The sequence below is a fragment of the Chiloscyllium punctatum genome, chromosome 13 (genome assembly GCF_047496795.1).
Source record: "Chiloscyllium punctatum isolate Juve2018m chromosome 13, sChiPun1.3, whole genome shotgun sequence".
NCBI classification, from domain to species: Eukaryota; Metazoa; Chordata; class Chondrichthyes; order Orectolobiformes; family Hemiscylliidae; genus Chiloscyllium; species Chiloscyllium punctatum.
In genome coordinates, this window is record NC_092751.1 from 79,830,376 (window position 1) to 79,857,648 (window position 27,273).

At 45.3% G+C, this 27,273-nt stretch overlaps 1 protein-coding gene across 1 annotated transcript in view; it reads right to left on the bottom strand.

Annotated features, from left to right (window-relative positions):
- Positions 1-27,273, bottom strand: part of LOC140484563 (tolloid-like protein 2) — a 174,573-nt gene that overhangs the window by 101,919 nt on the left and 45,381 nt on the right. Inside the window, exons 3-5 of the mRNA XM_072582942.1 lie at positions 8,445-8,588; positions 6,877-6,994; positions 435-613 (exon numbers count right to left, since the gene is read on the bottom strand). Coding sequence (XP_072439043.1) covers positions 435-613; positions 6,877-6,994; positions 8,445-8,588 — 441 coding nt within the window. The remainder of the gene's footprint in view (positions 1-434; positions 614-6,876; positions 6,995-8,444; positions 8,589-27,273) is intronic.

Genomic DNA, 27,273 nt, shown 5'->3' on the forward strand with positions numbered 1-27,273 from the left:
CAACATTCCAGGCTTCCGTCTCATAGCACTCCCAACTCTCAAACTCCTGTATCAAGAGGGCACATAGACACACATACACAGGGACACACACGTGTGGGTGGCACGGTGGCACAGTGGTTAGCACTAATGCCTCACAGCGCCGGAGACCCGGGTTCAATTCCCGCCTCAGGCGACTGACTGTGTGGAGTTTGCACATTCTCCCAGTGTCTGCGTGGGTTTCCTCCCACAGTCCAAAGATGTGTAGGTCAGGTGAATTGGCCATGCTAAATTGCCTGTAGTGTTAGGTGAAGGGGTAAATGTAGGGGTATGGGTGGGTTGCGCTTCGGTAGGTCGGTGTGGACTTGTTGGGCCGTAGGGCCTGCTTCCACATTGTAAGTAATCTAATTTACACGCCGATGCAGACACACACACAGTCTCTGAGAGGAGGGTATTACCTGGCTGTATATTTTCTCGGATAATGCTGACGTGGGCATCTCTGTCCGGCCGGGTATGCTCGTGCCAGAATCCGATCACATGTCCCAACTCGTGAACGACAATCCCGAACTTATCGCAGTTTTTGCCGATGGAGATGGCCTGTGGACCGCCCCCGCGGCGACCCACGTATGAACAGCACCTGGAAGCACAACGCAGCTTCAGTCCACCCACTGAACCAGAACAAACCCCTGTATGATGCTGGACCGTCACTCAGTGTATCTCGCTCCACCCTGTCCCCACCAAAAACACCTGCATTTACACAGCCACCATGTGCCACTCTGTCACAGCCAATGCAACACTTGGGAAACACGCTTACTATTGTGAGGCAGGAAATGTGACAATCAGGTTCCACAGAAAATCCCACAAACTGTACATGAAGTAAATAATCTGGGAGTAATGTTGATCGGGGCAACAGTGCTCTGGGTGCAACTTTGCAATCAGATATTCAAAATGACTTGCATTGATCCAGCACCACCTCAAAGCCAATGCAAATGTTACAAGTGTGTCATGTTGTAATACGGACAATAGATTTACAATAAAACAACAATGATGTGCAAGTGAGGTGAATTGGCCATGCTAAATGAAAGGGCAGCATGGTGGCTCACAGCGTCAGGGTCCCACGTTCGATTCCAGCCTCGAGCGGCTGTCTGTGTGGAGTTTGCACATTCTCCCCGTGTCTGCGTGGGTTTCCTCCAGGTGCTCCGGTTTCCTCCCACAGTCCAAAGATGTGCAGATCAGGTGAATTGGCCATGCTAAATTGCCCGTAGTGGTCAGGATGTCTAGGTTTGGTGCATTATTCATCAGAATTATAGGGTAAGGGGATGGGTCCAGATGGGATACTGTTCAGATGGTCGGTGTTGGACTTGTTGGGCCAACTGACCTGATTCCACAATTAGGGCTTCTATGGTTTAAATTGCCTATAGTGTTCAGGGATGTGTAGGTTAGGTGCATTAGTTAGAGGTAAATGAAGAGTAATTGGGTAGGGGAATGGGCCTGGGTGGTATACTCTTTGGAGGTCCACTTTGGAGTGGATTTATTGGGCTGTTTTCAAACTGTAGGGATTCTATGATTCTATGAATGAGGTAATGATGTTTCCTTGTGACAGTGGTAAATGTTGGAAGGACAGAGGGAGAAATCCCCTGCTTTTTAAATCAGTATCACAGGACCTTTTACCGAACCTGAAGGGATGGGGCAGCTCTATACCAGTGTTTTGCTGCAGTTCCAGTCTGGTTCATACCCAACACTGCAGCTTCACCTCACAGCCTGGCATCTCAGAGTTCAGCTGCCAACTGCAGCAAATGGGCAAGGATGCAATCTGAGCAAGGTCTCTGTCGGTATAAAGCAGTTTGGCAAATTATCCATCCAGCCATTCTGGGAGTGGTCCGAATGGGATTCATTCTTCACTCATTCATGGGGTGTGTTTTACAAAATTATACTTTGATATTTTTGTTTTAAAAAGAGTTCTGCAGCAGTTCATGACTGAAAGTACACTGTGACCATACAGTGTCTAGCACTTTGAGGTTCTGCAATCCAAGTGCAATGGCATGTCAATTCTATAATGAGGGGTTCACGATCAGGGATGTTTAGGCCATCCTTCACCTTAGTGGACTTCCAGCAATGCAGTTCTGCCGTGAGTGCCCTAAGCTTTACTGTATCCTTCAGTCAGTATTCCTGGATTTTGGAATGTGCCAGGCTGAAAGTAAGTCAATGTTGACTCATTGCAAAGAACAAAGAACAAAGACAATTTACAGCCCAGGAACAGGCCCTTCAGCCCTCCAAGCCTGAGGCCGATCCAAATCCTCTGTCTAAACCTATCGCCCAATTCCTAAGCATCTGTATCCCTCTGCTCCCACCTCCTCATGCATCTCTCCAGACACATCTTAAATGAATCTACCGTGCCTGACTCTACCACCTCTGCTGGCAACGTGTTCCAGGCACCTACCACCCTCTGTGTAAAGTACTTACCGCTTGTCTCCCCCTTAAACTTTTTACCTCTCACCTTGAAAGCATGACCTCTCGTTATTGAATCCTTCACCCTGGGAAAAAGCTTATCTCTATCTACCCTGTCTATACCCTTCGTGATTTTGTAGACCTCAATTTCCTTTTTTCTAATGAAAACAATCCTAACCTCCTCAACCTCTCTTCATAACTAGCACCTTCCATACCAGGCAACATCCTCATAAACTTTCTTTGCACCCTCTCCAAAGCGTCCACATCCTTTTGGTAATGTGGCGACCAGAACGAAACACGGTATTTTAAATGCAGCCAAACCAATGTCTTGTACAATTTTAACATGACCTGCCAGCTCTTATACTCAATACCCCGTCCGATAAAGGCAAGCATACCATATGCCTTTTGACCACTCTATCCACCTGTGCAGCAACCTTCAGGGTACAATGGACCTGAACTCCCAGGTCTCTCTGCTCATCAACTTTTCCCAAGGCTCTTCTGTTTACTGCATAATTCGCTCTAGAATTAGACTTCCCAAAATGCATTACCTCACATTTGTCTGGATTGAACTCCATCTGCCACTTCTCCACCCAATTCTCCAGTCTATCTATATCCTCCTCATATTCTTTGACAGTTCCTTATGGTTTCTGCTACTCCACCAATCTTCGTGTCATCTGCAAACTTGCTGATCATACCAACAGTGCCCTCTTCTAGATCATTTATGTATATCACAAGCAATGGCAGGGAAATTTGCTAGAGCTGCTCGGGAGGGTTTAAACTAGTAAGCTGGGGTGGGGACCCAGGGAGATAGTGAGGAAAGAGATCAATCTGAGACTGGTACAGCTGAGAACAGAAACGGGTCAGACAGTCAGGGCAGGCAGGGACAAGGTAGGACTAGTAAATTAAACTGCATTTACTTCAATGCAAGGGGCCTAACAGGGAAGGCAGAGGAACTCAGGGCATGGTTACGAACATGGGACTGGGATATCATAGCAATTACCAAAACATGGCTCAGGGATGGGCAGGACTGGCAGCTTAATGTTCCAGGATACAAATGCTACAGGAAGGATAGAAAGGGAGGCAAGAGAGGAGAGGGAGTGGCATTTTTGATAAGGGATAGCATTACAGCTGTGCTGAGGGAGGATATTCCCGGAAATACATCCAGGGAAGTTATTTGGGTGGAACTGAGAAATAAGAAACGGATGATCACCTTATTGGGATTGTATTATAGACCCCCTAATAGTCAGAGGGAAATTGAGAAACAAACTTGTAAGGAGATCTCAGCTATCTGTAAGAATAATAGGGTGGTTATGGTAGGGGATTTTAACTTTCCAAACATAGACTGGGACTGCCATAGTGTTAAGGGTTTAGATGGAGAGTAATTTCTTAAGTGCATACAAGACAATTTTCTGATTCAGTATGTGGATGTACCTAGTAGAGAAAAAGTACAAATTTTGACCTACTCTTGGGAAATAAGGCAGGGCAGGTGACTGAGGTGTCAGTGGGGAGCACTTTGGGGCCAGCGACCATAATTCTATTAGATTTAAAATAGTGATGGAAAAGGATAGACCAGATCAAAAAGTTGAAGTTCTAAATTGGAGGAAGGCCAATTTTGATGGTATTAGGCAAGAACTTTCAAAAGCTGAATGGGGCAGATGTTCGCAGGTAAAGGGACGGCTGGAAAATGGGAAGCCTTCAGAAATGAGATATCGAGAATCCAGAAAAAGTATATTCCTGTCAGGGTGAAAGGGAAGGCTGGTAGGTATAGGGAATGCTGGATGACTAAAGAAATTGAGGGTTTGATTAAGAAAAAGAAGGAAGCATATGTAAGGTATAGACAGGATAGATCGAGTGAATCCTTAGAAGAGTATAAAGGCAGTAGGAGTATACTTAAGAGGGAAATCAGGAGGACAAAACGGGGACATGAGATAGCTTTGGCAAATAGAATTAAGGAGAATCCAAAGGGTTTTTACAAAAACATTAAGGACAAAAGGGTAACTAGGGAGAGAATAGGGCCCCTCAAAGATCAGCAAGGCGGCCTTTGTGTGGAGCCGCAGAAAGTGGGGGAGATATTAAATGAGTATTTTGCATCAGTATTTACAGTGGAAAAGGATATGGAAGATATAGACTGGAGGGAAATAGACAGTGACATCTTGCAAAATGTCCAGATTGCAGAGGAGGAAGTGCTGGATGTCTTGAAATGCATAAAGGTGGATAAATCCCCAGGACCTGATCAGGTGTACCCGAGAACTCTGTGGGAAGCTAGAGAAGTGATTGCTGGACCTCTTGCTGAGATATTTGTATCATCGATAGTCACAGGTGAGGTGCTGGAAGACTGGAGGTTGGAAAATGTGGTGCCACTGTTTAAGAAGGGCGGTAAAGACAAGCCAGGGAACTATAGACCGATGAGCCTAACCTCGGTGGTGGGCAAGATGTTGGAGGAAATCCTGAGGGACAGGATGTACATGTATTTGGAAAGGCAAGGACTGATTCGGGATAGTCAACGTGGCTTTATGTGTGGGAAATCATGTCTCACAAACTTGATTGAGTTTTTTTGAAGAAGTAACAAAGAGGATTGATAAGGTCAGAACGGTAGATGTGATTTATATGGACTTGAGTAAGGCATTCGACAAGGTTCCCCATGAGAGACTGATTAGCAAGGTTAGATCTCATGGAATACAGGGAGAACTAGCCATTTGGATACAGAACTGGCTCAAAGGTAGAAGACAGAGGGTGGTGGGTGGAGGGTTGTTTTTCAGACTGGAGGCCTGTGACCAGTGGAGTGCCACAAGGATCGGTGCTGTGTCCTCTACCTTTTGTCATTTACATAAATGATTTGGATGCCAGCATAAGAGGTACAGTTAGTAAGTTTGCAGATGACACCAAAATTGGAGGTGTAGTGGACAGCAAAAAGGGCTACCTCAGATTACAACAGGATCTTGATCAGATGGGCCAATGGGCTGAGAAGTGGCAGATGCAGTTTCATTCAGATTAATGTGAGGTGCTGCATTTTGGGAAAGCAAATCTTAGCAGGACTTATATACTTAATGATAAGGTCCTAGGGAGTGTTGCTGAAGAAAGAGACCTTGGAGTGCAGGTTCATAGCTCCTTGAAAGCAGAGTCTCAGGTAGATAGGATAGTGAAGAAGGTGTTTGGTATGCTTTCCTTTATTGGTCAGAGTATTGAGTACAGGAGTTGGGAGGTCATGTTGCAGCTGTACAGGATATTAGTTATAGGCCACTGTTGGAATATTGCATGCAATTCTGGTCTCCTTCCTATCATAAGGATGTTGTGAAACTTGAAAGGGTTCAGAAAAGATCTACAAGGGTGTTGCCAGGGTTGGAGGTTTGGAGATATAGGGAGGGTCTGAATAGGCTGGGGCTGTTTTCCCTGGAGCGTTGGAAGCTGAGGGGTGACCTTATAGAGGTTTACAAAATTACGAGGGGCACGGATAGGATAAATAGGAAAGTCTTTTCCCTGCGGAGTCCAAAACTAGAGGGCATAGGTTCAGGGTGAGAGGGGAAAGATATAAAAGAGACCTACGGGGCAACTTCTACACACAGAGTAGTACAGGCATGGAATGAGCTGCCAGAGGATGTGGTGGAGGCTGGTACAATTACAACATTTAAGAGGCATTTGGATGGGTATATGAATAGGAAGGGTTTGGAGGGATATGGGCCAGGTGCTGGCAGGTGGGACTAGATTGGGTTCGGGTGTCTGATCGGCATGGATGGGTTGGACTGAAGGGTCTGTTTCTATACTGTCCATCTCTATGACTCTATAACAGTGGCCCCAGCACTGATTTCTGTGGAACACCACTAGTCACCTTTCTCCATTTCAAGAAATTCCCTTCAACTACTACTCTCTGTCTCCTGTTGCTCAACCAGATCTTTATCCACCTAGCTAGAACAGCCTGCACACCATGTGACTTCACTTTCTCCATTAGTTTACCATGGGGAACCTTAACAAATGCCTTATTACACTCAAAGACCAGTAAGTTTTAGGAAAATTAAAGCATGTCTTTCACTAAGTCCATGGTGTCCCAGGTGCAGTGGAGGTCTATCTCCAATTACATCCCTGGAACAGCTACTAGAGCACAGAGTCAAATGTTACATCGATAAAAACCACTGTATCTTTCCACAGACCTTTGCCAAAGCACATTCCAAAAGGAGAAGTGTGACAGTCTCTTCCTTCCCCACTACAGCCACCTCAAGGTGAGGAGGAAGTGAGATTGCAGGCGCACAGGAAGGAACTCTTTGGCCTCTCTCACCAGCAGCTAAGTTGCATCTTGGTGCTGGATTGAACGTTCTGGCAAATAACTGACTATTTTCTCAGGGATCCGTCTGACTGGATGTACCCTCTCCTTTTCCGACCGCACCTCAAGGTGAGCTGGTGGCTTCATGGTAACTAATAACCCTTATTCTTCATAAACATCTGACTAAGTTTACTTACCCGCACGGCCGATAGGTAAAAACGACAAAACTTTCTTCATTGGTTCGTTCCACAAACGTGACACAAGTGAACTTCTCCCAGTGTCTCATGGCTTGTTTAAATATAGCTCTCTGGGTTCCTGAACCATTTCAAACAAAACAACCATTTAGTCCAGACTACATACACAGCAAACAGTCAAATCAATGACATCCCATCACAGTAAACTCCTCAGTTAGAGAGTACGCTGCACCTTTGATTGTCGTAAAAACACGAGTGGCCCTGTCTGTCCAATTGTGCTCCTGAGCACTATTCTAACTGTTGAAGATTTAAGCAATATCAAGCTGAAACTGAATCTGTAAACTATTCTATCACTGTGTGTACACCATATAAGCCTCATGTTAATAACATTGCTGTCACCCATAGAACCATCAAATTACTACAGTATGGAAACAGGCCCTTCAGCCCAACAAGTCTGCACAGACCCTCTGAAGAGTAACCCACCCAGAATCATTCTCCTACCCCACTACTCTACATTTTACCCCTGACTAATGCACCTAACCTACACATCCCTGAACACTATGGGGCAATTTAGCATGGTCAATTTACCTAATCTACACATCTTTGGACTGAGGGAAGAAACCGGAGCACCAGGAGGAAACCCACTCGGACATGGGGAGAATGTGCAAACACCGCACAAATAGTTGCCCAAGGCTGGAATCGAACCCGAGTCCCTGGCACTGTGAGGCAGCAGTGCTAAACCATTGAGCCACTGTGTCACCCCCTCCTGCCTCTTGATTGTACTGGAGTCCACATAAATGTTCCAAAATATTCCACTGAGGCAAAAGGCAAAAGGACTACCTGAAACTATCAATTGGAACCTAACTCTAACCTGATCCCAATCCCAAAAGGGCTGCTGAAGGATATTGAAGAAGTCATACAGGTGAGGGGGAACAGGCTTCTCTGGCTGAGCATGAGACAACTTGGCAGAGTACAGTGCTGTTTTGTTTGTACAATACCAAACCATCCTCAGACAAGGGCAGCATGGGATTAGGTACTGAGTGAAACTCTCTCTCTACACCGTCTCCATCAAGAACTCCCAGGATCGGTACAGCACAGTGTGACATACAGACTGAAGCTCCCACTACTCTTTAAACTGGAAGTAAAGGTGCCTCTACATGGTCCCCATCAAAGACTCCCTGGACTGAAACAGCATAATGCTAGATACACAGTAAAGCTCCCACTACTCTTAAATTGAAAGTAAATTTACCTCTACGCTGTCTCCATCACACAGTCTCAGGATGGGGACAGCATGCAATCAGACACAGTAAATCTTCCACTACACTGTCTCCATCAAACACTCCCAGGACGGTACTGCATGGTGTTAAATACATAGTAAAGCTTCCACTACTCTTTTGAACTAAACGTGAAGCCTCCTCTCCACTGTGAACATCAAACATGCCAACAGTTTCCAAAGGTTTCTCTGGTTGTGATTAATGCTGACATTAAGCAATGAAGTATTTCCAATCTAAAACACTCCTGTAGCACTGTATGATTGGAGAAGTCAGACTGTCTGCCTGACTCGCACTGACCAGTGAAGTTTCCTCCGATGACGTAGGGAATAATTCCTCCGGGCCAGATCCGCTCTGGCCTTGAGGTGGCAGCCCGTCTGACTCTGCTGCGTGCTGCTGGAGCTCGGGGGCACTGGTCTCTCCGCTGCACATTACCCAGGTTTTCTACAAGAACAGGAGCATTCACATTACTGCAGGAAGTCCATTCACAGGGCATGCCATGCAGACACCATTCACAAGACACACACTGCACAGACAAAGTTAAAAATCACACAACACTAGGTTATAGCCCAACAGGTTTATTTAGAAACACTAGTTTTCAGAGTGTTGCTCCTTCATCAGGTGGATGTGTAAGCAGCACTCCGAAAGCTAGTGCTTCCAAATAAACCTATTGGACTATAACCTGGTGTTGTGTGATTTTTAACTTTGTCCATCCCAGTCCAACATTGGCACCTCCAAATCATGACTACACAGACAAACACACACACATAACAGACACACAATATTACTATTGGCCTGGACTCCTGCCACCTCATCTCCCAACTGACTAGTCACCAGATGATATTACTGCCTGAGATTTTTCTGTTCCTAGTTTAGTCATATCTGGGAATGAAGATTGCAGGAAGCTTAGTTTTCAGTAGGTATTAGCTTTTATTTAACATGGTAATTATAGATTTCAGTATGAAACATGAGCAGAAGGAAACTAAAGTTAAATCAAATCAGAGTAAAATAAAATAATAAAATAAACCAAAGGAAAATAAAATTAATACGAATGAAATATTACCAGTAAGGTTTTATAATTATAGTTAATAATAGTTAACCTATAGTTACTCTCAGGGCAATAAATTGTGGTTAGATTAATAGAAGAATAGTAGCCCCACAGTGTGGAAGCAGGTCATTGGGACCATTGAGTCCACACAGACCCTCCGAAGAGCATCGCACCCAGACCCATCCCCTAACCTATCACCCTGCACTTCTCATGGCCAACCAACCTAGCCTGCACATCCCTGCAGTGGGAGGAAGCCAGAGCACACCCACGCAGACACAGGGAGAACATGCAAACTCAACACAGACAGTCGCCCAAGACTGGAATCAAACCCAGGTCCCCAGTGCTGTACGGCAGCAGTGCTAACCACTGAGCCACCGCACTGCCCCTAACTGCCACAGGTTGGCAGTTCAGCTGGGCCAAGTGGACTGCACATCCTGGGGAATGTGTGAAGTCATGGGCACGCCGTGCAGCCCAGATAAATGTATCTGCAGGAAGTGTCACGAGCTGGAACTCCAGGTTTCCGAACGTGAGCAGAGGCTGAAGTCACCGTGAATTTCCACGAGGCTGAGGACATGGAAAGCACCTATGGGGAGGTGGTCACACCACAGATTGGAGGTGTACAGAGGGACAGGGAATGGGTGACTACTATACAGTCTTAGTGATCCAGGCAGCGAGTGCAGGAGTCCCCCGAGTCTATTGTGCTTACTAATTGGTATTCCATCTTGGAAACTAGTCAAAACAGTGGTTCCTCACAGGAGTGCAGCCAGAACCAGAACCAATCTGTGGCACCAAGAGCTTTTCAGATATAGACAGGGAGAATTGTAGGGTAATTCCATAACCGGGGAATCAGCCAGGCATTTGCGTATCGTATCATGACTCCAGGATAGTGTTCCCCCCCACTCCCTGGTTGCAGGGTCAAGGATGTCTCAGAGCAGTGTCAGGATATCCATCTGCATAGGGTTGGTGGGGGAGATGGGTGCAGTGGAGGCCAGCTAGACGTTCTCATCCACATCGGCACCAACTGTTGAGACTATTACTACTTTTCTTTTAGTTTTTCTCATTTTTGGTTTGGAACTATGGGTTGTGGTTGAGAAGTGAACTCTGAATGGCAGCTCTGTACCAAAAAGAGGAGAGGACAAAAGTCTGATGTTTGCTGTTGGGAACTGGCCTGGAAAGATAATGCAAATTAATTACTGCTGTCAGAATTCTGTAGATGATTCAGCATCTGCTCAGGGACTGGCACCTGATTAGAAGTGGAATTGATCGATCAAGGGAGGAGCGGTGCTAGCCAGCCAGGGAGAATGTTGAAGGAGGAAGAGAAGTAAAGACAGTCATAGAGTCATACAATATGGAAACAGACTCTTCGGTCCAAATAGTCCACCAATGGGCTCTGACTGGGGTTTTTTTTGGTCAGGAGGCAGCTTTGTTTTGGAAGCTGTTTTTGGTTTTGCTCTGACTAATTATTCTCCAGTTATCAACTTGTTAAAAGTTCTGAGAAAAGAACACAAGTCTGTAAGAAATAAATGAAAGGTCAAGAGAGATCTGCAGAAGCTGTTGCATTAACCAGTGACTTCAGAATTCAAACAAGGTGCACAGTCCTGTATGCCTGCAGTACAATCCATAATCCCAGGATTTCACAAAGGCCTAGTATTCATCATTGAAATGGTTACCAAATTGTCAAATTATAATTTTTTAAAACTTATGCCTGAAATATGTCTGTGTGTCGATTTGACAGTGGGGGTTTATGATCAAACAAGTTTATAAATATTAATTATATTGCTTTGCTGTTCATCTGTGAGCTACTGAAATGATGTTCTTAACAATAAATTGCTAATTACTGTTTAAGTTATAAACTTGGCGTCCCAGATCTGTAATTTGTAAAGTCTAGGTCAGAACAATTGAGCAATTTTGAGGCCCATTGAATGCTTTAATTTCACTGTATTGCAAATCCAGTACCAGTAAGGCTGATTTGGTTTGACTTGCTATTCCTATGTCATTACACCAATGAGGAAGAGGGAAGAGGTCCTGAAGGCAGCTTTCAGGGAGTTAGGAAGAAAATTAAAAAGTAGGACCTCAAGTGCACTAATCTAAGGATTACTCCCACTGCCAAGAGCTTGAGAGCATACAAACAGGAGAATTAATCAATTGAACGTGTGGGTAGAGAACTAGTGTAGGAGGGAGAACATCAGATTTCTAAAGCTTTAGACGCAGTACTGAGCACGTGGGACCTGTACAACCTGGAGTGGTTACACCTTAATGGCACTGGGACTGATAACCTCACAGGGAGATTTGGTGGCTATATTTGGGTGGGTTTAAACTAACTTGTCAGGGGAATGGAAACCCAAATTGGGGGCAGTAAACTTGGCAGCTCTAAGCTGAAATGTTGCGAGGGAGATAGGAAGACAGGAGAAAACACCGCTGAGCATCAAACAGTTTTGAAAGCAGAATGCTGTCAAAAAGACAAAGTTAAGGGCATTCAACCTACTTTAGTTATGCTATTATGTATATAACAAAAAGAGGCATGTTAGTAATCTTGTAAAAGAACCTTTATGGATGAGTGACCACAATATAACGGAATTTTACATTGTGTTTAAAAGTGAGTTAGTTCAAACTGAAGTAAGGGTGTTAAATTTGAATAAGGGAAATTGTGAAAACATATGACACAAAATGGCTGAGCAAGATTGGGAAAATACCTTGAAAGGCATGACTATACATAGAGCATGGATAATCTTTAAAGAACTATTACATGGCTCATTGCAACCACACATTCCACACATTCAAAAAAGGTCAGTCAACTGGGGCTGATAAAGGAAATGAAGGATGCACAAGATTGAAAGAAGAGGCTTATAACATCGCCTTAAATAGCAGCAATTCTGAGAATTATTGCAGTTTGGAAGGAGACGTCATCTTATTGAAACATTAGATTTTAAAGGGGCTTGACATGGGGTAAACGCTAAGAGGTTATTTTCTATCATGGGAAAGTCTACGATCAGAGGGCATAGTCTCAGAATGAAGGGGCACCAATTTAAGACTGAGATGTTGGGAGTTTTTTTTGAAGGTGGCGGGTCTTTGGAACTCTATGACAGAGAGCTGTGACAGCAGAGTCATTGCATATATTTAATACTGAGATAGTTAGGCTCTTGATCAATAGAGAAATCAAGGGTTACTTAGATCTGGACAAAGGAACTGAGGGCTTGTAGATGACACAAAGCTAGGTGGAGGGACAGGTCGGTTTAAGGAAGTAGGGAGCCTGCAGAAGGACTTGGACAGGCTAGCAGAGTGGACAAAGAAGTGGTAGATGGAATACAATGTGGGAAAGTGTGAGCTTATGCACTTTGGTAAGAGGCCTAGATGATTTTTTAAATTGGGAAAGGCTTCAGAGATCTGTAGCACAAAGGGATTCAGGAGTCCCAGTTCAGGATTCTCTAACATGCAGGTTCAGTAGGTGGTTCAGAAGGCAAATGCAATGTCAGCATTCATTTTAAGAGGTTTAGAATACAAGAGCAGAGATGTACTGCTGAGGCTGTATAAGGCTCTGGTCAGATTGCATTTGGAATATTGCGAGCAGTTTTGGGCCCTGTATCTAAGGAAGGATGTGCTGAAGGAGGAGGTTTAGAGGACTTTTACAAGAATGATCCCGGGGTTGAAGTATTTTGTCATGTGAGGAGTGATTGAAGATTCTGAGTCTGTACTTGATGGAGTTTAGAAGGATAATGGGGAATCTAGGATTGAAACTTACACAATACTGAGAGGCTTGGAAACTATGGAAATGGAGATGATGTTTCCACAGGTAGGAGTGACAAGGACACAAGAGCACAGCCTCATACTAAAGGGAAGACCCTTTAGAACTGAAATGAGGAGGAATTTCTCCAGCCAAATGATAGTGATTCTGTGGAATTCATTGCCACAGAAGACTGTGGAGGCCAAGTCATTGATTGTCTTCAAGACTGAGATAGACAGGTTCTTGATTGGAATGGGGATCAAAGGTTACAGGGAGAAGGCAGGACATGGGTTTGAGAAAGAAACCAAACAGGACAACTTCTGGGCCAAACAGCATAAGCAACGATTGATCGACAGAACTAAGCAATCCCACAACCAGCAGATTGGATCTAAGCTCTGCTGTCCTACCACATCCTACCACATCCTGGTGGTGGACAACTAAACAACTCACTGGAGGAGGAAGCTCCACAAACATTCCCATCCTCAATGATGGAAGAGCCAAGCACATCAAAAGATTTACAGCAATCTTCAGCCCAAGTGCCAAGTGGATGATCCATACCAGTCTTCAGCCAATTTGATTCACTCCACGTGACATGCAGAAATGGTTGGAGACACTGGATATTGCAAAGGCTATGGGCCCTGACAACATTCCAGAATAACATTGAAGATTTGTGCTCCAGGACTGGCTGTTACCCAAGCCAGCATCTTCCAGTCCAGTGACAACACTGCCACCAGCCCCGACAGTGTGGAAAATTGCCAGCTATATCTTTACATAAAAAAAAGGACAAATCCAACCTGGCTAGCTACTGCTCCATCAGTTTACTCTCGATCATCAATAAAGTGATGGAGGGTGCTATCAACAGTGTTATCAAGCAGCACCTGCTCAGCAACAACCTGATCAGTGACGCCCAGTTTGGGTTCCTCCAGGGCCACTCAGCTCCTGACCTTATTACAGCCTTGGTTCAAACGTGGACAAAAGAGCTGAACTCCATACAGTGACAGCTCTTGACATCAAGGCTGCACTCAACTGAGTATGACATCAAGGAGCCCTAGCAAAACTTGCATCAATGGGAATCAGGGGATAAACTCTATGCTGGTTGCATAGGAAGATGGTCATGGTTGTTGGAGATCAGTCATCTCAGCTCCAGGACATCTCTGCAGGAGTTCCTCAGGGTTGTCCTAGCTCCAACCATCTTCAGCTGCTTCATTAATGATGTCTCTTCCATTATAAGGTCAGAAGTGGGGATTTTTGCTGAAGATTACACAATGTGCAGCTCCATTCAGATACTGAAATAATCCATGTTCAAATGCAACAAGATCTGGACAATATTCAGGCTTGGGCTGACAAGTGGCAAGTAATGTTCACACCACATGAATGCCAGGCTATGGCCATCACCAATAAGAGAAAAACTAACCACCAACCCTTGCCATTCAATGGTGTTATCATCACTGAATCCCCCACTATCAACATCCTTGGGGTTACCATTGACCAGAAATGCAACTGGACCCATTACAAAAGCAAGTCAGAGACTAGGACTGCTGAGGCAAGTAACTCAGCTCCTAAGTCCCCAAAGCCTATCCACCATTCAAAAGGCACAAGTCAGGAGTATGATGGAATACTCCCCACTTGCCTGGATGGGCGCAGCTCCAACAAAATTCAAGAAGCTTGACACCATCAAAGATAAAGCTGAGGTGTTCATAAAACTAATTCCAATTTAGCTGAATGGCCTCTTTGACAGTAATCCTAGTTGTTAAATTTGTTACCTTGGTAACTTGTAGCTAGATTTTCTGTCAAGGTTTAAGACATTTGAAGTCATACATCTTAAATGAGAAGGCTCACAGATAGAGCCTGAGACAGTCAGAGATTGTAGAGAAGGTTAAAACGTTTTTCAGATGGTTGTGCTATTTAAGATCGATGAGAGACAGTGAGGGTCAATGATTAGCCCAATCCTCGGCTTCAAAGCAGAAAGAGAGGAGTCAATCCTGACTATCAATGGTGCAAAAAAGGATTTGGCGTCTCTCCAGGTCAAAGTCAGCAGGTGTCAGAAACCGCAGCAGATGTAAAGGCAGCTCGAAACAATCTTACATGATCAAGAAAGACCATTAGCCAGCTCTGAAATTGCAGAGGGTACAACTAATGGACAAATAGGGATCCATCACTCACCAAAGTCACACTCCAGAGCATCAGGAGCAAGGACCTGATATCAGTTTCAGGCAGGTAGCCAACAAAGGAAGGGGCTGCCCTTGTCCATATTCATGCTATCTGTGTCTGCGTGGGTTTCCTCCCACAGTCCAAAGATGTGCAGGTCAGGTGGATTGGCCATGCTAAATTGCCTGTAGTGATAGGTGCATTAGTCAAAGGGAAGTGGGTCTGGGTGGGTTACTCTTCGGAGGGTCAGTGTTGGGCCGAAGGGCCTGTTTCCACACTGTGGGGAATCTAATCTAATCTAATCTCATCCAGGGTCAGCCTGCACACTAGCAGGTACATTAATAAAAACTGCAGATAGAAAGCTGCACTTCCTACAGCACTCTGCCTATTTACAAACCAATAATCAATGCTTTCCAGACTGCCTTACAAAGGAGATTTCAATGTGAACTAATTTAGTCTTTAGATCAGAAACCTGAGACATAAATGGTAAAAGCCAATCTCATTACTCGAGACATTTAACATGCACTTACATTTAGATATTAGTGAATTTAACATTCCAGGCTTTTCAAAGGTTTAAAATAAAGGAATATAAGAACATAAGAACTTGAAGCAGGAATAGGCCATTCAGCCCCTCAGGTTTGCCCCATTAAAGATATCATGGATGATCTATTTCAAGCCTCAACTCCTCTTTAGTGCCAGCTCCTCACAGCAGTCAACTTCCCAATATTTGAAAACTATATCTATCTCCTCTTTAAGTACTTTCATTGATCTAGCCTCCACAACTCTCTGGGTTGCAGAACGCCAGACATTCACTTCCCTCAGGAGAAATTCTTTCACCTCCAAATTTTAAATGAGTGTCCCTTTATTCTGTAATTATGTCCCCTACTTTGAAATTCCCCCATTAGATTAGATTCCCTATAGTATGGAAACAGGCCCTTCGGCCCAACAAGTCGACACCGACCCTCTGAAGAGTAACCCACCCAGACCCATTCCCCTACCCTATATTCACCCCTGATACTATGGGCAATTTAGCATGGCCAATTCACCTACCCTGCACATCTTTGTGACTGTGGGAGGAAACTGGAGCACCCGGAGGAAACCCACGCAGACACTGGGAGAATGTGCAAACTCCATACAGACAGTCGCCTGAGGCTGGAATCGAACCTGGGACCCTGGTGCTGTGAGGTAGCAGTGCTAACCACTGAGCCACCGTGCCACCCCCAATTAGTGGGGGGCGTTATCTCAATATCTGCCCTGTCAAGTCCGCTCAGAATCTTCAATCAGATCAATCCTCATTCTCCTAAACTCTAATGAATGAAGACCTAACCTGTTTAACAGTTCTCAATAAACCAACTCTTTCATCCAAGAAATCAGCTTAGTGAATCCCTTTCAAACTCCCTCCAATGCCAGTATATTCCTTTGTAAATATGAGGACCAAAACTGTGCATAATACTCCAGGTGCAACCTCATCAACACTCTGTACAACTGTAACAAGACTGCCTTAATTTTAAACTCCAACCCCCTGTCAATAAGGGCCAAAATCTTATTTGCCTTCTTAATGACACGCTGCACTGCATGCAAACTTCTTGCACAAGAATACCCAGAGCTCTCCGCACTACACTTTTTTTGGTGTTTATCTCCATTTGGATAAGGCTGCCTCTGCCTCTTGATTCTTCCTACCAAAGAGAATGGTCTCATATTTTCCTACATTAAACTCCATCTGTCAGTTTCTTTGTCCGCTCACTAAACCTACCTATATCCCCATGAAGATTCCTTATGCCCTCATTACAACATGCCCGCCTGCCTTTTGTATCGTCAGAAAATGTTGATATTTTACCTCGACCTTATCCTGCAAATCATTAGGTTAGATTAGATTAGATTACTTATAGTGTGGAAACAGGCCCTTCGGCCCAACAAGTCCACACCGCCCCGCCGAAGTGCAACCCACCCATACCCCTACATCTACCCCTTACCTAACACTACGGGCAATTTAGCATGGCCAATTCAACTGAACTGCACATCTTTGGAGTGTGGGAGGAAACCGGAGCACCCGGAAGAAACCCACGCGGACACGGGGAGAATGTGCAAATTCCACACAGAGAGTTGCCTGAGGTGGGAAATGAACCCGGGTCTCTGGCGCTGTGAGGCAGCATTGATATAGATAATTGAGGCCCTAGGACTGATCCTTGTGGCACTCCACTAGTTATGTCTTTCCAACCTGTAAATGACTCACTGACCCCAACTCCCTGCCTCCTGCATGTTTAACAACCCTCCGAACTGGGTTATATTGCAGGGGGAGGGAGGTGGGGAAAGGTGGGCTATATTGAGGAGGGAGAGGGATAGGAAAGAGGCCATTTTTTTTGAGAAAAGGAGGGATTAGGGCGGAGGTGGAGGTAGGGCAGAAGTGGGTAATGTTGAGGGAGGGAGGGAAGGAGAGAGATAGGACAGAGTGGGTAATGATGAGGAGAGAGAGAGATAGGACAGAGGTGGGTAATGTTGAGGAGGGAGGGAGATAGGGCAGAGGTGGGTAATGTTGAGGAGGGAGGGAGAGAGGGCAGAGGTGGGTAATGTTGAGGAGGGAGGGAGAGAGGGCAGAGGTAGGTAATGTTGAGGAGGGAGGGAGATAGGGCAGAGGTGGGTAATGTTGAGGAGGGAGGGAGATAGGGCAGAGGTGGGTAATGTTGAGGAGGGAGGGAGATAGGGCAGAGGTGGGTAATGTTGAGGAGGGAGGGAGAGAGGGCAGAGGTAGGTAATGTTGAGGAGGGAGGGAGATAGGGCAGAGGTGGGTAATGTTGAGGAGGGAGGGAGATAGGGCAGAGGTGGGTAATGTTGAGGAGGGAGGGAGATAGGGCAGAGGTGGGTAATGTTGAGGAGAGAGGGAGAGAGGGCAGAGGTGGGTAATGTTGAGGAGAGAGGGAGAGAGGGCAGAGGTGGGTAATGTTGAGGAGAGAGGGAGAGAGGGCAGAGGTAGGTAATGTTGAGGAGGGAGGGAGATAGGGCAGAGGTGGGTAATGTTGAGGAGGGAGGGAGATAGGGCAGAGGTGGGTAATGTTGAGGAGAGAGGGAGAGAGGGCAGAGGTGGGTAATGTTGAGGAGAGAGGGAGAGAGGGCAGAGGTGGGTAATGTTGAGGAGAGAGGGAGAGAGGGCAGAGGTGGGTAATGTTGACGAGGGAGGGAGATAGGGCAGAGCCTTTACTAGCAGCTAAAACAGCTAATCAGTGCCTGAAGGTGGGAAAGGAGGAAGGTGTACAAAGTAATGGATATTCTGTCTCCCCACCACTCGCCAGTCTTGATGATCTCATTGATTCCATGATCCAAAATTGTTCTGAAGGGTCACTGAACCCAAAATGTTAATTCTAATTTCTCTCCATAGATACTGCCAGACCTGCTGAGCTTGTGTTTTTATTTGGGTACCCAAAAATGTACATTTTAGCATTTTCACCTTGCTCTAATATCACAATGCTGTTTTCCAGAACACATTCTATATTCCTTGCTGTCTTGACTGTCTAACCAATAAGGACAGTGGCTGCCTGCTGCCTTCCTCACTGATCCAGCTTCCCGACAATGGGTGACACTGGCAAGTTTTTATATATTGTTCAAAACCAAAAAGGCAGAACCGCTTTAAACTGCTTGCTGAATTTGATCAGCTTTCATTGTGAGCCAGTAAGTGTAGGGGATGGAATATTGGAGAGGGAGTAGAGTGTGTGCAAGGAATTGTGATGACCAGCATAGATTAGAGGAAACACTGCCTTTGTAATGAAGGTAGAAAGACATCAAACATCTGGTTGCAAACATCAGAGGGTACCAGCCAAGACATTGACTGATAAGAACAAGATTGATATCGCCATTGTTGCATGTCATGAAACATAGTTGAGTTTGATGCAGCTCAGTAATAATTTGTGATTTGGAGATGCCGGTGTTGGACTGGGGAGTACAAAGTTAAAAGTCACCCAACCCCAGGTTATAGTCCAAAAGGCTTAGTTGGAAGGACTAGCTTTCCAAGCACTGCTCCTTCAACCACCTGGTGAAGGAGCAGCGCTCCAAAAGCTAGTGCTTCCAATTAAACCTTTTGGACTTTTACCTGGTGTTGTGTGATTTTTAACAGTAAGAATCTGAGTTAGTTTCAGGCCTGAGAGGCGTTGTGACAGTTTACTACATCAGTATCTGGTCAGTGGAGGTGTTAAACAGAGGAGGGTTACACTAAATAAGGTGCTAATCGCTGAGCTTTATTCATTTAAAGGACTATGACCCCTCGTGTTAGCCATTTCTACCCTGGGAAATGGTCTCTGGTATCGACTCTATCTATGCCTCTCATTATCTTGTATATCTCAATTAGGTCCCCTCTCCTCCTCCTTTTTTCCAATGAAAAAAGTCCGAGCTCAGTCAACCTCTCCTTATAAGATAAGCCCTCCAGTCCAGGCAGCATCCTGGTAAACCTCCTCTGAACCCTCTCCAAAGCATCCACATCTTTCCTATAATAGGCTGACCAGAACTGGACGCAGTATTCAAAGTGCGGTCTAACTGAAGTTTTATAGAGCCGCAACAAGATCTCACGACTTTCAAACTCAATCCCCCTGTTAATGAAAGCCAAAACACCCTATGCTTTCTTAACAACCCTGTCGACTTGGGTGGCCATGTTAAAGGATCTGCACACCAAGATCCCTCTGTTCCTCCACACTGCCAAGAATCCCATCCTTAATCCTGTACTCAGCTTTCAAATTCGATCTTCCAAAATGCATCACCTCGCATTTATCCAGGTTGAACTCCCTCTCAGCCCATCTCTGCATCCTGTCAATGTCCCACTGCAGCCTACAACAGCCCTCTATACTGTCAACGACACCTCCAACCTTTGTGTTGTCTGCAAACTTGCTGACCCATCCTTCAATCCCCTCATCCAAGTCATTACTAAAAATTACAAACAGGAGAGGCCCAAGGACAGAGCCCTGTGGAACACCACTCACCACTGACTTCCAGGCAGAATATTTTCCTTCTGCTACCACTCGCTGTCTTCTGTTGGCCAGCCAATTCTGTATCCAGACAGCTAAGTTCCCCTGTATCCCATTCCTCCTGACCTTCTGAATGAGCCTACCATGGGGAACCTTATCAAATGCCTTGTTGAAGTCCATATACACCACATCCACAGCTCGACCCTCATCAACGTTTCTAGTCACATCCTCAAAGAACTCGATAAGATTTGTGAGGCATGACCTGCCCCTCACAAAGCTGTGTTGACTGCATTTAATCAAGCCATGCTCTTCTAGATGGTCATAAATCCTATCCCTCAGAATCCTTTCTAACACCTTGCAGATGACAGGCGTGAGACTGACTGGTCTGTAATTGCCGGGGATTTCCCTGTTTCCTTTTTTGGAGAGAGGAATTACATTTACCTCTCTCCAGTCCTTGACGAAGGGCTTTTGCCCGAAACATCGATTTTCCTGCTCCTCGGATGTTACCAGCATCAGCACCACTCTAGTCTTGACTCCAAGAAATAGCTGGTCTCTTCCTGCACACTGGTTCCCATGTTCACAAAGAGCAGACAATTAAGCCTCAATTGATACCTCATGATCCTCTGGAAGATCTTAGTTGTAGTGCTCTGTATATAATCTTAAAATGAATGTTTTGCAATGATAGTAGATTATGTTAATTGTCAGACATATTACCCTGTCTAGCTTTTCAAATCTGTTATTAAAAAGGATCAAGGAATTAAATGATCATATGTTTGAGGACAGGAACAGGTCTTAGAGCAGAGAGTGACAATTTTAAAACTACCAGGAGAGAGGAGAAAAGGGTTTCTGGAACCAGAGATACTTTAAAACAGCTTTGGCTGCCTTGAGTCAGAGATCATTGCATTTTTTAAAGAGAACATTGGATAAGTATTTGAAGGCGCAGGCACTAGGCACTGACAAGAGGTTAAGGAAATGGGATTGGTCTCACTATCAGTTATGATAGGCTGAATGATCTCATTTTATGCTTTAAGCTGTGCTGGGTATGTGATAACTCTCTGTGTATTCTGCAGTGTTGCAGATTCTGTCAGAATTTGTAATATTGTATATCGCCCCAACTGGGTATCAGCAGCAACTGTCCAGATTGTTTCACAATGAAGGGAGTCGACACAATCTGGGCCAACATTTATCCTTTAAACACCACCACCAAAAACAGATTCATTGTCATTCATCACACTTCTGATTAGGCTAATTAGCTGCATGCGAATTAGTTGCTGAATTTGACGATAGAACAATGGCTACTTTTACAAATTAGCTGTTGGCTGGAAAAATGCTTCAGGACATAGAGTCCTAGAGTCCTATAGCATGGAGACAGGCCCCTTTGGCCCAAACAGGTCCGTGCCAACCAAAAGGTCACCATCAAGGGCTAAAGGACCTGTACTGAGCTGTAATGCTCTAAAATGTCCATCTACGCTAACCCCATTTCCCTACACTTGGGTAATTTCCTTCTAAATTTTTCCTATCCATGTATTTATTCAAATACCTTTTAAATGTTGTTAATCAAATAGTCTCAGAGTCATACAGAACATCCTGGACAGTCATGACACCCTGAAGGCACTATATAAATGCAGCTTTTGAAGCCCTCGACCAGAAAAGGAGCATGATTAGCCCATAGAATCAGATGCACTCGTTGACAAGATCATGCCTGATCAGATTGTGACCCTGACTCCCAGGCAGCTGTCCAGGAGTAGGGCTGGAGATGGATTTCCTAACAGCCTATTTACACTGGCAAAGCCTTCCTTGAAGGAAGGAACTCAGGTCTCCCACTGCCTCTCTGACCAGTGAGCAAACCACCCCATAACCTATGCACCTTCTGCTCCTCTCCCCTCCTTTATGCCCAATTTTCCAAAGATCTTCAGGGAGTTAACAGCAATTGGTCAAGAAGTCCCTGGCATTTCTCCCCCTTAAACATTTTTGCAATCACATTTTATGCAACAGAGTCTTCAATTAAAAATAAACAATAGTGAATCTTCAAAGTTCCATTATCTTCACTCACTGCTCCAGGCACATTAAGCCCATCCCTCACCTTCCAACAAACTTTATGAGTCAGAGCTCTTGCCTATCATTCAGGTGATGGCTCACAACCATATTCCAAAACAAATACTGCTTTTCCAGCAATGTTCACATCCCATGACAGGATTAAACAAAAATCATCATTTCATCCAGAACTCAATCTCCCTTTGCTCTAACTACCTCCACTCTCATGGGTCTACATTGACTAAGCCATCCAAAGCCTCTACAAAAGCAGCATGTTGGAATGTAGAACTTCCTAAAGAAAATGACCAGGGGCCATCAAATTCGCCTTCTACCATCCTGATATTTCCACGACAGGACAATAATGGAGCTTTTTATTAATCACCAAGATGTCCAGATTTCTTTTTAAAATTAGATTCCCTATAGTTTGGAAACAGGCCCTTCAGCCCAACAAGTCCACACAGAGTAACCCACCATTTCCCTCTGACACAATTTAGCATGGCCAATTCACCTCAGCTGCACAGCTTTGGACCGTGGTCATCTGAGACCTCGGGGAATGGTAAGTCTGCCCTTATTGAGGGACAGCCCAGGCTTAAGGAACCAGTTGTCAAGGTAACAGGCCATGGGCTAAGGCAGAGCCAGCAGGTTTTGGAAATGATGATGGAAGAGGGAGGACAGCTGCTTAGAGACAGAGGATCGAACCAGAAGGAGAGCTTATGTTTCCTTTAAGCACAGGTGAGGCGAACAAGGGATACACGGAAGATATTCCTTTCTGGTAGCTTATTGCTCATTGCTGTCATAAACGGGAGCCTTGGACAAGCAACTGAAGAAGAGCAAGCAGGCCTGGGAGGAATGGAGAAGGGAGCAGAGAAGCTGCCATTAGGACAGTCACTGGAACTGAACGGTGTGTTGGGGGCACACAAATGTAATGTCATTGGCAAAGGAGGCACATGGGGATAAACATTTTAACACAATGAGTGGGAAATTCATAGAATAACGTCATGGCAAATCAGTGTGTGCACATGCATGTACCAGAGAGAGAGAGAGAGGAAGTTATCATCTTCAAACATAAACCACAAAGTCTTTGTTTGAAAACGGTGGGAGGGGGTGGGATGGAGGTTGGGGGAGGGTAGAAAGGAGAGGCGAAGGAAAATGAGTTAAAAAAAAATAAACACCTGCAGATAATGCAAATCTGAAACGGAAACAAAAGTTGCTGGAAAAACTCTTGCAGCATCTGTGGAGAGAAAATCGAGTTAAGCTTTGGGTCCAGTGACCCTTCTTCAGAACTGATAGTAGCTCAGAAAAAGCTTTACCCAATTGCCGCTGGCTAATCCACCTGGCCTTGCACCCAGAATCAGAGTTATACAGCACGGAAACAGACCCTTCAATCCAACCAGTCCATGCCGAACATAATCCTAGTCCCACCTCTCTGCCCCTGGCCCACATCCCTCCAAGTCTTTCCTATTCGTGTACCAATCCAAATGCTTTTTAAATGCTATAATTGTACCCACATCCACTGCTTTCATCTCTGAACTGCAGAAGGAAACTGGAGTACCCAATAGAAACCCACACAGACACGGGGAGAATGTACAAACTCCACACAGACAGTCGCCCGAGGATGGAATATGAACCTGGATCCTGGGCTCTGTGAGGCAGCAGTGCTAACCACTGAGTCACCATGCCACCCTTATTTGGATATTCAGACAGCCTGTGACAGGCAGGAGAGGCAGAGCATCCTTGGGATGGCCTGTATATTGCTGCTTATTTTGCAAACACTCCGTCCCCAGTCGGTGAGGGAAACCAGGGTGAATGATGCAAAGTCAGCCTCCAAAATACCTTCCCCCCAGTTATAAAGGATGATACATGATTGTGGAACTGCACCGAGAGTGGCCTGCATGATAGACCCTGAACTAATCAAGGATGAATCAACACAGTGACAGAAGCTCTGATACTGCTCATAGACGTGCATTAGAGCTCATCACTAATGGCTGCGTTGTGAGTACACGGCCCCCAACCTGAGGGAGTGTATAGATCACACAGTGCACAGAGCAAACTACTAATCAGTCCCCACCCTCTCACTGCCCCATCACAATCAATCCAGCAGCTGCCTTTCACTTGTATTTTGTCTGCTGTTTGTTTATAGCCTGTTAGTTTTTTAATGGTCCCAGCAGATCGAATTGAGGAAGCTTAGCTGTGAATTAAAGGGCTTTTACACTGAGAGCAGTGATTGAAGGGTCAGGATCCTACTGGCTAGAATCCATTAATGGAAACGAGCTTGGCTCCGAGCACCCGTCTCTCATGGAGAGGGGCAGACATTGACTCTGGGACTGCATTTGTCGGCACCACAACTACAAGAGGCCTCTCGCCTCCCGCCTCCCATGTGATTACAGTGCCTGAGATTGAGGCAACTGCATCAAAGGATGGGAGCAAAAAAACCGAGTGCTTTACAAATGCTTTAATTCATTCAAATCCTAGGATCACAATTTGTTCAGTGGGCGACACAATGGCTCAGTAGTTAGCACTGCTGCCTCACAGCGCCAGGGATCCTGGGTTCAATTCCAGACTCAGGTGACTGATGTGTGGAGTTTGCACATTCTCCCCGTGTCTGCGTGGGTCACCTCTGGGTGTTTCGGTTTCCTCCCATAATACAAAGATGTGCAGGTTAGGTGGATTGGCCCTGCTAAATGCGGGGGTGCGGGAGTGAATCTGGATGGACGCTCTTCGGATAGTCAGTGCAGACCTGCTGGGCTGAATGGCCTGTATCTGCACTGTAGGATTCTACGCTCAATGTTCCATACCCAACATTTGTCTAAATAAAAAGCAAAAAACTGCAGATACTGGAAATCTGGAACCAAAACAGAAAGTGTTGGAGAAACTCAACAGGTTTGGCAGCAGCTGTGGAGAGAGAAACGGATTTAACATTTCAGATCCAATATGCATCTTCTTCAAGTGCTTCTCTCTTCGTCTTGTGACTGCTACCTCCCTCCTACTACTGACCCCTCACCACCTCCTGCTACAGACTTCTCACTGACACCCTCCCTCGATCTATCACTGCCTTCCTCCTTCCCCCGGCCCATCACTGACTTCTTCCTTCCCTCTCTTGACACCTCCCTTCCTCGACAGATCTCACTCCTTCACTACCTCCCTCCCTCTCCTAATTCCTCACTTATTCCCTCCGTCTCTTGACCCCTTACTGCCTCACTCTCTCCCTCTCCTGACCCTGTACTCCATCCTTTTACCCACCTTTCCTTCCACCCTTCTTGACTCCCCCTCCCCCTCCACCTCACTAGTGCTCTCTCTGTTCAGGAGTGAGTGGTTGAAAGAGATTAGGAACAGGATAGGAAGTGGGCTGGCGAGTGGGGCACTGAACTGGGGAGACAGACACTGAGTGACAGAGGGGCGGCACAGTGGCTCAGTGGTTAGCACTGCTGCCTCACAACACCAGGGTCCCAGGTTTGATTCCAGCCTCGGGCGACTGTATGGAGTTTGCACATTCTCCCTGTGTCCTCCAGGTCCTCTGGTTTCCTCCCACAGTCCAAAGATGTGCAGGTTTGGTGAATTGACCATTCTAAATTACCCATAGATTTAGGTGCATTAATCAAAGAGAAATGGATCTGGGTGGGTTACTCTTCAGAGGGTCAGTGTGGACTGGTTGGGCCGAAGGGCCTGTTTCCACACTGTAGGGAATCTAACCTAATCTAGTAAACAGAGTTGGGGGTGCATAGCAGAATGGAGAGAGGGAGGTGCTGTGTCTCTGGGTCAGTCTGGGAATCCCCTCCCTAAAATTATTGTAGGTCTATCTACAGCACGTTAACTGCCACTGTTCAATTGGCAGCTCACCACCACCTTCTCGAGGGTAACTAGGGACAGGCAATAAAAGCTGGTCCAGCCACCAGTGAATAAAAAAATAAATTCGATGCTGCACAGTAAGGAGTTTGCTACCCTTGGTGCTAACACAATCTGCTGGCTGCAGTTAGGGAGGTTTGTAACTAATCCTCTGAATAGCTTGTGTAAGATAACAGTGTTACTGGTTACTCTCAAAACTGATTCTCCTCACATCCAGAATGATTGGTTTAACAGCTAAATCATCTGGCGCAATCACTGATCCACAGAAATGGATATTGCTGTGACGAGATAAACCTTTAATTGATGTTTAAACACACTGAAACCATTTACTGAAACAAAATGCCAGAATCAAATAAATGTGGTGTTAATGCTGAACTGTGATACATTATCATGGATATATGTTAATAACTATTGTTAAACTTCCTCAAGCCAACACAAGTCTTTGTGTACAAAGTAGTTATTAACACACTGCAGTGCTGCAGTGAGGTCTGGACTGTGCAGCAGTGACATGCAACAATATTGGAGTAATTCCACAAATAGTGCCTCCTGCATTCCCTGGATTCAACCGGAAGACTGTCAAACTTACATGGGCATCCTTCTGCACTCAGCTCTGGAAGCTCTTGAAAACCCAACTCCTGCACACTGTGTCCCAGCTGGCTGAAAAGGGCCAGGCTCTGATTCCCCAAAACTCAAACGGTCAGTTTCCTCAAAACCCAAACAGCCAGTATTCTTGGGAAGACAAAGCAACCACTACAAAGACTCTCTCCTCCTGAAGAGCAGCAGTATTGACCTTATTGACTGAAAGAAGCTTCACACCAAATGCTCAGAATAGTAACAACTTGAGGAACATGTTGCAGCCTACTCTCCAGATGCTACCAACTCATAGGACAGTCCTTCCCCTAGTTCCCAAATATCTGAGACATGGAAAATCAACCTGTGTTCAGGCACACGAAGGACTACAGCAGGAACCTGTGACCCAGAGTGTACATCATTCTCATATCATGGTACAGCCAGTGATCGGCTTATTATCTACTTGTGATTTGTGGCTGTAATGTATTTCAATTCAAATTGTAAATTAATTACGACTGCACCTTTATGAAGTGAGATTATTCCTGCATCTAGAAAGAGCTGTAACTCAGAATGGTCAATGTTGGCACAAAATGATTTATGTTTCTTGTCCAACTTAAATCTGGGCAGTAGTGGTGTTGTAGCACAGTGGCAGTGTCCCTATCTCTGAGCCAGGAGGCATGGGTTCACGTCCCACCTGCTTCAGCTGTCTGAAATAACATCTCTGTCTAGATCAATTAGAAACTATCAAAACCTTGGCACTGTATTAATAGAGTGATACAAAGATGTTTGCTAAAATTTCCATACACCGACCATGAGACC